This window comes from Aplysia californica, unplaced genomic scaffold (genome assembly GCF_000002075.1).
Source record: "Aplysia californica isolate F4 #8 unplaced genomic scaffold, AplCal3.0 scaffold00187, whole genome shotgun sequence".
Classification (NCBI taxonomy): domain Eukaryota; kingdom Metazoa; phylum Mollusca; class Gastropoda; order Aplysiida; family Aplysiidae; genus Aplysia; species Aplysia californica.
Genome location: NW_004797457.1, coordinates 955,324 through 968,223, shown reverse-complemented (window position 1 = coordinate 968,223; position 12,900 = coordinate 955,324). Strand labels below are relative to the sequence as shown.

Here is a 12,900-nt window from a genome sequence, read left to right as displayed (position 1 = left end):
TCAGATTTTAGAGGTTTCCAGAAACCTTGACCTACGCCCAAAGTGGGCATTGCCCTACCTATAGGAACAGTCTTGTTTCATTGGTGTGTACATTTGTTTGGTCATCATAGAGAAAAGTCTCCTTGTTTTGTAATGAAACTGAACAAGGGGCAAAAACTTTACTTTCGATTTTATCAAAACAGAATTTTTCGGGAAAGCCCCCTTGTGCTTAAAAAAGTTAAAAGCGACCAATTATTGCCTCAACAAATTCAAATTGCCCTGCTCACAAGATGGAAAACAACACATCAATCGTCACTGGAGTACATCATGTATCAGGTTACATGAGCCCACCATGCTCGCCCTGGCACCACATGATTGATACACACAGTACTGTGGTACATATTATTATATCGAGATGCATCATCACAAAAGATTGTACATAACCAGATAGTTCACTCGGCCAAAAAAGTGTCCGTGGAAGTCCGTGCATTGGTTCAGATGTCGCTGCAGTCTTTGTTTTGAAGCTCTCTTTCATTTCTCCAGAAGAAGAATAGGAATAGCACCCCCTTGTGCATCAGCTGTTCCGGTTCACTCAGAGCGGAGGTTTAAGTTTATTTCATTTTAATGACCTCCCGCCTCTCGTTCTAAAGACTAAAGCCAAATTAAACTAAGAAAACAGTCGCCCCTTTCACCTGCAGAGGATTTTTGTCAGCGTAACCATTTAAAAATGCGTTATTCCGAAATTTTAATTATAATTTACACAGAAACTTGTTAGTTTCACTTTGTTAATTTTTTTCCACACCGCTTTGCGTACAGATACCCTACTAGTAGTAGGGTATCTGTACGCAAAGCGGGCGCTTTTTCGAAGAGGGCGCCACCGGATTTTGAGGGCCTTTTTTTAAACAGGTCGAAGAGAGGAGTGAACCATCTTGTTATACAGAAACTTTGTCATCACACATAACTTGTGTGTAACTTCTGTAATAAGGCCAAGGTACTAACACCTCCTTGATCTAGGCATGTGAGAGTGGGTGCTGGGTAATGGCTGTGACCTCGTTTGTCAGAACCCAGTTATTCATTCAACAGATCAGATGCAAAGCAGCAGGAGTAACAATATTTCTGAGTCCCTGCATCATTTTTTAAAAAGTGTCCGTGCCATTGAAAGTGGCTAAACTGGTTTCACTACCGATAGAACTAATAAATTCTTTTTAAAAAAAGGAAAAGTAAAGGCTATTAGTGACTTTTACAGATTTTATTTAGTAACAAACAAACTATATTTTGGTCTCAAATGATACATACAACAGACTTTCATTCACAGAAAAGACAACCAAATGAAACTTGTATATGATCCATCCAATGCATACTGCTATCACACTCTTGCCGTAATTACCTGTTGATGAGAAAAGAAATGCATGTTATGAATATATGTGACAATACTGAGGGCATGAATGACTGTCAACATTGTACGAGTACCATATTCTGTAGAAATCAGGTGTTAGGCCTTGTGCAACTCATTTTTAGTCAAACACATGCAGAACTGCAAACCTTTGGAAATAAAGAAAAAGGGAAACCTAATTTTCACTCAGCAACAGATGACCTGACTGCACAAAATGAGATTTCAGGGAGGTTGCAGCAGTTTACTTGATGGTTTTTCCATGCTACAACATACTTCGTAGGCGGCCCACTCAGTGTAAGAACAAAAACAAATAGGAAAACATGGAGTTGATAAATCTTATTTTGCCCATTCTAAAGATTGTATGCGACACACCCCCCCCCAAATTAAAAAAGAGACATTCCCATTAACTTAAACTAGGCTCTCTGTCCCATGGAACAAAGCATTAAAGTTTAAACTAGGGTGTGTGTGTTAACGGTAGTTAACCCCTTGAACGCATGCTGTGTGATGTGCATTAAAAACAGTTGGGCACCGCGAGCACAAAAACAGGGGAGAGTCAGCCGGGAGGAATTATGAAACAGTCTAGAATTCCTTTGTACATGTGCAAGTGAAATCTGTTGAGGGACGTTGCAAAGCATAAAAATAAAATAAAGAAGAGAAAAAAAATAACTGGGGATTTGAAATTTTAACAGTGGTTTCCCGTTAAATGGCTTTGTGTTTAACAAACAACATTGTGTGGGTATTCCATTAAAATATTAGGGTCTATGTAAACAATGCAGAACCAACCAAACAATTTCAAACATGCACAAAAAAAATGAACCTAATTTAACTACAGTGGAAACCTGATATAACAGGGATGGAGGGAGTAAAGAAAATGTCCTGTTATATCCGATCCCTGTTAAATCAGAAATGCAAGGAAAGTAAGCATTTGTGGACTAATATAGCTGTAGCCTACTTATTCATGGGTAGTTTCCCTTGCCACAAGTACCCACGAACAGGGGTTTTGGCACCAATTTTCTCCTTGTCTCCTAAAACCACATCAGAAGAGCTTGGTCCACAGCATCTGCATCGGGTAGTCTCATCTTCTTTCGATCCAGAGCAAACTTTCCATTGGAGTACGCTGCCACTATCTTCTCTCTATCCATGATAATGATGTGAATCCATCATTGTGGAATGTCAAACTGACGACAAATCTCTGCAAGTGGATCTTGGTTTTTGTCTACAGCCTGGATTATTTCGTGTTTTTTTTTCAATTGAAAGGCATTTTCTCTTGCGCTTGACATCATTGGCGACACATTACGCGTGTGTGTTGCTAGGTTTTGGGCTAGATCGAGGTCTGCAGCACACCGCAGCCCTCTCTCGCTTCACACGCTGCGTGTGCTTGCAGTGGCATGGCTTGCTCCATCACTGTGTTACTCTCTCTCTCTCTCTCACTCTCTCTCTCTTACTTTTTTTTACACATTGTTAACGAGCTTTTGTCCCTGCTATAACCGGTTGGGCTCCGATGAGGCCCTGTTATTGCCGATAACTTTTAATATAGAGAAAGAGAAGAAAAAATTGGGGATTTAAAAAATCCCTATTATTACCGGATCCCTGTTATTACCGGGCCTGTTATATATGGTTTCCACTGTAATTACATTGTCAAAGAAAGAGATAATCGAAAAAGATAAAATAGTAGGAAGATGTAAAAATAATTGTTTCACTCGAGTCTGAGTAATGAGCAACCCAGATCTTGTTGCAAGTTAGCTCAGCACTCTACTTCTACTAATATTAATAATCTTTGGGATGAGCATTAGAAAAACTCTTCTTACAAATCCATAACTGATCACCGCAAGCTCATACACAATTGTAAGCATGAAAAGTAGGCCAGCAAAGGCCAATATTATAATTTTTTAGATTCTAGTTACTCGATCAGACCCAATGGCAATTACAAACGAAATAGGTTGCTATTTAATTAATTCAGATGTGTGAGTGAAGAATTTGGTGGCAACACACTGGGTCAGATTCTGGTACCAGTGTGAGCAAATTTTACAATGCAAGGAGGCTCAATACACTTCCAACTTCTTACCTACTGCTGCACAGTGTCCAAGCAGCAGTTAGGATTGTCCCCGTCGTTTTATGCAAGAAAAATTCTGAAATTATGCAAACTGAGCCCTAAAATGTGAAATTATGTGTTATGTTAATTTTAACAAAGAATGATAAAGGAAAATAATCAGAAGTTATGCAAAAAGTGATCAAATTTATAATTTTGCTAAATTATGCGGGGTGTATAAAACCACGGGGACAAGTAGGAGTGGTTCCGGCTAATAATAGCACACACCTTGGGTGACAAGAAAAGCATGCTCTTCTTACACAAACATGCCATTAAGCGAATTTCAAAAGGGAGTAATCTAGAGAAAGTATTCTGTTGAATTTCAAAAATTATTGTGAACCATGTCTCCAATCTGTTCCTCTATGGTGGGTTGTATCATTTAGCTGAGATTGCCCTGAGGTGTTTTTAGTTTTCGTAAGTGTTTTATGGCACTTGCAACACAATAAGGTCATATAAGTGCCGAAGATTAGAGGTGTTTCAAGAGAGTAACAAAAACAAAAAAGAAAGAGGGGAGATAAAGACGACAGATGTTTGATAGGAAAGAAGCAAACCACACCAGAGCACCCGCCAACCACCCACTCCCTGAGGTGTGAAGTTTTCCGGCGCTAAGCAATCACAGACAACAGCCTTCATAATTACAACACAGTCCTCCCACACTGTTTGCCTGCCAGGCTAGTTCAACAAGAATTTTCATGTCTTAGTTACAGAAGAATTGAAAACAGAACATTCATTGAATTAGCATATATCAGTATCAGTAATTTTTTGTGCATTTTTGGAAAGAAAACAGAACACATCGGTCAGAAAAACTAACCATAAAATAGACTGTAACTTTTAGCTGTATAGAGGAAAGAAAAATGTAACCAAAAAAAGACATCTGGACCAGACCAACACATAGAAAAAAAGGCAAAGTATTATAAATATGTGAGGCAGCATGGTGAAAACAGGCTCTTGTCAAAACGATTAAAGTGTGTAGAAACTGGCATTTTTCCGCAGGTCTGCGGATTTTTATCAAATTTTCGGTTTTTGGCTCAACACCTTTCATGCTCATTAACAAACACTTTTCTGTGCGGACTTTACTGAAAAATGTTGATTAAAAGCACAACAAATGTAAATTTTCAGTATCCACATACTCTCAAGCTAAGGAAATAACTTATCTTTAGCAGCCATTTTCTCCCTAATTTTACCCCTGAAACCAGGTGACTCCCACCTCCTTCATTACCAAATATCTCGACTTGTATTCAATGGATATTTTTAAAATAAAAAGCAAGACAAACATAGTAGTAGTGATGTGCTGATGAAAGACATGCTGGGCTGATAAAAAAACGAAAAAAACCCAACCTCACAAAGCAGCTCATACAGGCTTTAGTTGTGATTGTGAAAATAGACCAGAAACGTGTGTTGTGTCGATAGACTATCGTTGACGTTCACCTGCAGATGTCTTGGAAGCCGTCTTGATATGTTAAAAAAATTTATCCTATCCATCTCCACTTTGTTACAGGATGCCCATTGGGGATCGCGTTGCGGACAATCGTCCCACTCATCATCTGAAAACAAACGCGTTTTTGTTTTTGAGGCGACGAGTCGGGCGCCATCGGATTGTGCCACGATAGCTGCTTTGCGCCCTAAATCTGGCTAGCAAACCGCCCCGACCCGACCCCCCATTTGGTGAACATCAACAAGCCTCGGCCAGTTACCGGAAACGGATAATTATGGACTTTGTGCACTTCGCAAAATTAATTTCTTTCATAGACAAAATATTCTTTTCGCTCTTTTGACAGTAAAAATATAATTGTTATGTGAGAAATGAAAAAAAAAAAAAAGAAACAGTGAAAACATTCAGGGAACCCAACATTATGCAAATGTTGCAGAATTACGCCAAAAAAACGGCTGCACAATCTGATGGGGACAGAATATCACTCTTTGAAAAGCAAGTCCCTCATCTTTTTCTAATTGCTAAATTATGGTTATTGAACGCATGTTTTGAGAACTTTTAGTGCAAAGAAGTGTCCACTATCAAATGATTTTTTAAAGTAGTTTTACCACTAAAAAGTGTCATTGGTGAACTGTGATGTAGGGCTATGCATACGCAAAATGTGTGGGAGAAGCGGGAAGTGCTGTAAAAAATTCCATTTTCTGCGTGAAAGAGATTTGTAGTATTTTACACATATTTATGTTGTAAAGTTTTTAAATCGAGCCTCAACTGTTGTGGAAAAGTATGATTCCGTTCAGACAAATTGATAATTGGTGTACAAAGTACGGGTAACATTGATTCACCTGCTGATAAGTTGCGCCATGACTTTTTGACCACACTATATTAAAATATTCAAGTAAATGGCACTTCAGAGAAGACATTTATTTTAGCGGTACCCAAAAAGTATTAAATAACAGGGCTGATGAATTACCGTACTTTACTATGAGAGTCAACATATTTTTGTCTACCCTATATAGTAACAATAGTATATATAATATACAGTAGAATACGGCTATAGCGGGACTTTAGGTTCCTGGAGAAAAATCCTGTTGCAGGCGAGGTCCATCTATAGGAATGCATAGGGGAAAATTACAGAAAAAGTTATAAAAATCCACACAGTTACATCCCTTTCATATAAAAAAATTTCGCTTTATATATATTTTTGTCTTCCTTTTCTAGTCAACTTCGTTGATTATCTTGACCCTTAATTCGAGGGAGAAGCATTTCTTTCCTTTGGTCTTTGTTGTAAGCCATCTTTTCCTTGGTTTGTTGCTTGTGCTGCCTTTAGTTGTTGTCGTACCTGGTACAGGTAGGCCTACAGTAGAACTAAGTGGACGTGTGCTTAGGCCTGAGCATCAATGATCACAATTCAATGAATCAGGAATCACACACTACACGCTTTCCTCTTCTTTTACTTTTTGGCCTAACCTAGGGCTATGGCCTCTCTTATACGGTACTGAACGTCAAGGCTATGACACATCATTTTAAATTTTGGAGTTGCTCACATAACGCGTGTCTCCGCACCATCTCTCTCTGCCGCTTGCCCACCTAACTCATCACTGGACAGGCCAATCACAACGCTGCATCCCTGACAGCTTGTTTGGAACCTGCCTATAGCCCCCCACCCCCCAAACCCCTTCTCCGCAGCTAGAGCTCGCTCGGTCTCTCCCATTGTTTCCAAGTTTGGGCCTTTCCTTGCCCCGTTAAACCCGAACACAGGAAATGGAGCTTAAATAGATAAAAAGGGGGATTCTAGTGAGATACCGCTGCAGCGGGGCCGCTATAGCCATGTTCTACTGTACAGATCTACATCACTTTTGGAGCAGTTCACGTAACGCGTCTCTCTATCTCTCTCTAAGCCTACTGCCTGCCCCACCTCACTCATCACTTGCGCACCGCTAACTGCCTGTTTGATGCCCACCAACAGCCCCCCACTCCCCAGCTAGAGCTCGCTTGATCTCTCCCGCTGTATCAGAGTTGGGGACTTTCCTTGCCCCGCTATTATCCAAGCATAGAGCTAAGTGAGTGAGTTTACATAGGAACAAAAAGGGGATACTGGTAAGGTCCCGCTGTAGCGGGTGCTGCTATCGTCATGTTCTACTGTATATACATCCCTAAGTAACATGGATACACATAAATCACCACCCAAAGTGAACAGGATCATCATAAATTCAAGGCAGGAATCTTTTATAAAAACTATTGATTGTTTTTCACCGTTTTTTGTTTAAATTTTAAAGTCAAATGTAAGTGGTCCCTAAAGAAAATAAATGTACAAAAACAATTTTTTTCTGTCTGAAGATCACAAAATACATCCAAAATTAATCAGTGTCAGCGACAATGCAAACATACCGTTCAGAAGCCGCTGTCAGACGTAAATGCCAACCCATAGAAGCAGAAATAAGACTCCAAATCCCATGAAGACTGAAGCGACAAGTGACACCACCAATTCTTTCAATAAGTCACGTGCAAACTTGGTACTGGTAACTTCATATCTGTTTCTAGCTCAGGAAAAAAATAGGACTGGGTAATGATGATCATTGTTTAGAACTACAGAAAAGGGTGAATACTTCATAATTTTTTAAAACCAACACTAAATTTCAAGACATTGTTGACTTACATGAGACTAATACTAAAGCAACTAAGTCCATGGCAGTGGTAAAAATAAACAACAGATGACAGAGGAAAGCACCTTAAAGAAAGCATTATCTTTGTGTTAAATGTTTACAGGCAAGTCTTTATCATTTTTCTGCTTGATGATAAATATATATGCTTCACAGGCGAAAAACATGTTAAGAACACTTGAAATAATACCATATTCATTTTTATGCCCTTGACACGTATTACTTCCTTTGAATGGTGCTTCACTAGCTATTTCATCTTACTTACATCCATGAACATATTATTATGTGTATCTTCATCTTCTGAAACCCCACTGGCTCCTCTCCCCTGTCTCACAAATGCTGACTTCCAACAAGAGTACCTACTGCATATAGGGTATTAGTAGTATTACATATTTTCACTTTCTGTGCCAATACTTAAAGGAAGCTTTTTCTTCTGTCCTGTACTTTCTTCCTAGTTTCTCTCTTTTGTTCATTGACATGACATAGCAAAACTTCACTACTGTTACTGAAAAATTTCCTATAAAGCTCAAAAGCCTTTATTTTTCGGAACCTGTGGCCATGTGAGTTCGACCCCATTTGGTCTGTCGATAGAGCAAAGAATTTACAGGTTTTTAGCAACTCAAAAGCCTTTAAAAAGTTAGTACAACAACACATTTTCCCCAAACCACCACTTCCATAATTCTGTCCATGTCATAGGCTGCCAGCCAAGTTACAAGAGGTATAATATCCTTGTAACAATAGACCGTGAAAGGATACACAAAAAACCAGGCCATGAAGAAAATTCCAATGCCAAGCAACACCACTGTCAGATGGGGGAAAACAGCTGGGTTGATGGGAGACACATAGCGGCTCATCAGCTCCACGTCCAACTGAAAAATGGAGAAGAAAAAAAATCATTTCTCTGATCAGATGCTCCCCCCCCCCCCCAAACCTGTTTCACCCCGGCCTTCCCCATCACTTATCTGTTTGTTTAAGTCCTGTAAGAAGTAGGCCAGTTGTTCTTGATTTACCTCTGCCTCAACAAAAGCAGATATGACAAGTCTTTTTAAACTAGATCTACATTTATACAGCTAGAAGACCTACAGAACAATTTAGTACCATACACAATTGAACCCCTTTACCAATAACTCCCATTTATAATTTATGCATCCCGCGATCGAGAAGAAGAATATGCATCCCACATGCCAAGGAAAATTCTACGGGATCGGCAGATGAGGTCAGGAGGAAACTAAACAATGGCGGAATATTGGAAGCACCCAACATTAGAGAACGTAGACACTTCATATATATATATATATATATATATATATATATATATATATATATATACACACACACATATATATATGGATTGTACGAGCATTGTATAAGGTAGGAAAAGACTTGTCACTTCTTCTTTACCTCTGCAAACACTCACACAACATGTATTCCCCTTTTTTCCGGCTCAGTTTATCACTACTCGAATGTGTGTTGTTTTTATGTTGTTTGGTGTTGTTTTTGGCATCATGTTACTAACTTCAACTTTTCTCCATCTATATCTAAATGAAATTCCCCCTAAATTATATCAACAGAAATGTGGTTCAATGTAAAAACAGAAATTCAGGAGGATATATTTATAAATTTAAAAGTTACGGGATGTAGAGTAGGGTCAACCTTGAGCAGCCTTGTCATAGGATTTCCCCTGGCACAAGGGCCTACCTGCAGCATTGAAGGGGTTACAAAACAAGACGATACAGGCAGGAAACTACATTATGTGTTGTCATGTGACAGTGACACGAGGTTGCAAAGAGGCCTATTTCTTTGGGACCCTGGCCCCACCTCAGTCTCAGTAAAAGTTTGACAATACACATCTATTTTTCAATGTAACGATTTAAATAATATAATTTTTAAAAATTGAGCTTCCCCTAAGGGTGCACATCTATCATAGAGGGTCTAGCACTTCCAATAAAGACCTCTTCAAGACCACTTCCATTTGCTAAATGTTTTGTCTTGAAGAGAAAATAATGGCCTATCACTAGATCTAGATAGATCTACTCTACTATCCAGTAACAAAGTTTGAAAATTTAATTTCAAAATGGAAAAATAAATGGACCAGTCTCGGCGATTGTTAAGATTCCTGCGCTTAATTCTGATTTGCGTTTTTCATAGCCTCAGGCATGTTTCGCTTTGGTCCCTAACCCTAGCCCTAATTGTAACCCTAACCCTGAAAAACGCAATTTATCTGAATCAAATGCGGGAATCTTAACAATCGCCTCAGTCTCATGCTTTCACTTGCGTCAAATGTCAATATAATAATAATAGGCCTATAGATAGATTTAGATCTAGAGATCTAGATCTAGTCATAGTCATAGATTCCAGATTGTTCATTTTGTAGTTTCGTTCGTTAAAGTCCAAAGCTGAACGCCAGAGACCCTGAATTGCCAGGTAATAGTTGAGGAGTGAACTAAGAGTGAGACTGGAAGGAAACACTTAAGCCAGAAAATCAAAATTCAAGCAAAGAAGGGTGCTTTTTCGGCAGTTCCCACCCCCCAATAATTATTTGCTGGTTTGGGCCCCAAGAGTCAGCCCCCTGACCTAATAAAAATATGGAGGGGGGGGGGGGGGCATGCCCCCCTTAATTTTACCATAATGTTATGTATTAGTATTGCAGTTAGGTTGCATCCCTGCTCTTTGTGTTGCCTATTTGGTCATCAAGACTTCTGGATTTTTTCTCTGGATATAAACAAATGGATCGTGGACTTTGTCGAACGGAACTACAAGATCACCTTAATCAGTAGTAGTCAGTAGTCCAGGAATAAAGTGAACAAAAGACAAGTAGGCCTACATGGAATCAGGCTCGGAACGGAATCAAAATCATTGTACTGTGCAATAAAATAAAGTAAACAGAAGCATTGGATAATTACTGCTGAGTTATGCCCCTTGCGCTTGAAGCTAAACAGATTTTATTAGCTTAGCAAGCAAGGCATGGGAGGGGGTGGCCACCAGGTTGAATCAAAACGGGTGTATCCACAATGCAGTTTATCAGAAAACAGGCGGTTCTTGCCCAATCATAATGAAAACACAAATAACAGCTAGATCTAGATCCAACTCAAAATTAATCTTCTGTCACAGTAAAACTGAACAGAAACGAACTGAGAACTGTGTATGCACGGAGAGACGGTACGTGGCAAGCCCTCAGCAGTCAGACTGAGCAGGGATAAGATGATACAATGATCGATATATTATTGTACCGGTGTGTGCATCTAGACATACACATTTTAAGCACAGGTCTCCAAGCACATGCCTAAAAAAACAAAGCAGGAACGGGGCATCATCGTCTAATGTGAAGGATTTGCAGACAACTTACCATCTTGAAGATTTATTGTATTCTGAAGCTGCTTCACTTTCACTCTACGTGTACGTTAGCAGTAGGCGACTAAAAAGCGGAAGTAAGAAAGGGAAACAACCGATTATTGTGAACCTGAACATGCGCAGCGGGATTTGTAAAGTTTGGAAGGTGGGGAAAATAGGGAATGAGAGCTCATGTTTTAATTTCTTAACATTATGAAGTTGGACTGATCTGTTGGAAATTTATTACGAAAATGTAGTCAAGAGAAGTAAAGGCATCACTGTATTCAAAATGAATATTTATTATGCTTCTTTTCAAATACCAGGCATGCTACCACCCCTACAGTTGGGCTAGCCCAGAGCAACTTCCTGGAGCGAGAAAGCGTCGTAGGTGATCAATGCCAGAGAGAGTTGGCTCCTCCCTTTCGCTCCCATGTGAAAAGATCGATCAGACGAAGGAGTGGATTGCTCGTCTCCAGCTCTTCTCAAACTTGTGTTTATGATTGTTGTGGCTTCTGCTGTTGTTAATGTGACCTCGGCATCAGTAAAAACATTGTTTTCATAAGGAAAGTGTACTTGCTAAGATCGTGAGCATTTAAATTTGTTTTCGTTAACCAGAGATGAAATTCTCTTTCTTGAGACTGAGAAGATATGAGTTAGAGTTAGACACTCTCAAGTAAGACGCTGTAATTTATTAAGTTAAGTAATGTACATGGAGTAGTGTGGATACCGGCTCACCACTATCAAAGAAAAAATGTTCAGTAAATCACACTGTTGTTTCCATTTCTGTGACATTGGATGGAATGGAGTGAAACTCTTCTACTACTAGGCCTAGCCTACTGAGTTTCTGGAGGCAACGTTTTTCGACTCGCGTCAGATTTAAATCATGTTAAGTTCCCTCTCGCGTGGCTATGGTACCTGGCATGGGCTTCTGGCTGATCCGTCATCAGAGGTATGAGAGTTAATGTCTTCTGTGTGTCTATATTTATCATGTCTTTGTAAAAGCATTCTATGTAAATTTATATATATGATCCAGTTCATTGATCATTAGTATTATGATCAGCATTATTGTAATTTTTTTCTTGCCTTGATTCTTGGCACTCCAGCAATTTGTAGATTTCAGACACCTGACCTAAAGAAAAGTTAGGATTACCTGAAAATATGAAAGGTGGGGAAAAACATAGAAATCCAAACTTAGTTTTGACTGAAGGGGGAAAAGAGTGAAAAGTGACTTATTATTTTCACACCACATCACATAAAAGGAAAACATTAAAAAAACACGACTCCAAAAGGACACATTTAATATTTATGTGTAAGCTGTTTCAGTTTCTTTTCTGTTATTGTTTTTTTTTCTTTTTCTATTTTATTTTTATGCCTCCTCCTCTTGTCTTTTCTTTGTGTCTTTTATTAAGTACCATATCCCCCACTAGTCCCCAGTTTCAATCCCTGCTACCCCTCCACCCCATTTCTTTCATCTTTCATTGTTCATTGTCAGTCTATTTGCCCCTGTCTCTTTTTCTTTTGACACATTGAAAGCTCTTTCCACTTCTCCCATATTTCTGTTTGTTACATGGCTAATATATTCAGCGGTTTACTGATTTACATATGTTGTATTTCAGTCTAATCACAGTTTACCTAGCCTGGAGTCTCAGAAAACAATTCATCGTCACGGTGTAACAGTAACACCGCGTGCTAAAACAGTACCAACCCCAATTCCCGTAACTGATGATGGGCAACTCCATATACCTAAGACTTACCTTACTCGAAAAGGGGCTCTGGTTTTGTTCACGGGCCCAGAGAGAGTACCTCAAGAGGCAAAGAAAACTCCACGAGTCCAGAAGAAAAAACAAAGACACAAAGATGTTCTTGATCTCAGCTTAAAGCTCAAGACAATGGAGAGGCTCTCTCTGTCAGTTTTGCAGTTTGGAGATAAGGTATGATATACGACATACATGTACATCTACTATATTGTGCTTTCTGTTTTCTATATGAACATGTCAAGTAATTTAAAAATGTGATA

General features: G+C 39.2%; 1 protein-coding gene and 1 long non-coding RNA gene across 2 annotated transcripts in view; one reads left to right on the top strand and one right to left on the bottom strand.

Annotated features, from left to right (window-relative positions):
* Window positions 1–1,213: 1,213 nt before the first annotated feature.
* On the bottom strand, window positions 1,214–10,961 carry LOC101858270. The gene is made up of 4 exons (XR_001184852.1): window positions 10,900–10,961; window positions 8,310–8,422; window positions 7,282–7,424; window positions 1,214–1,366 (listed from the first exon to the last, which is right to left on the bottom strand). It is a non-coding gene; the product is annotated as an uncharacterized LOC101858270 (long non-coding RNA).
* A 95-nt stretch (window positions 10,962–11,056) lies between these two features.
* Window positions 11,057–12,900, top strand: part of LOC101858029 (rootletin) — a 57,023-nt gene continuing 55,179 nt past the window's right edge. Inside the window, exons 1-2 of the mRNA XM_005098604.3 lie at window positions 11,057–11,832; window positions 12,500–12,814. Coding sequence (XP_005098661.1) covers window positions 11,767–11,832; window positions 12,500–12,814 — 381 coding nt within the window. The 5' untranslated portion in view covers window positions 11,057–11,766. The remainder of the gene's footprint in view (window positions 11,833–12,499; window positions 12,815–12,900) is intronic.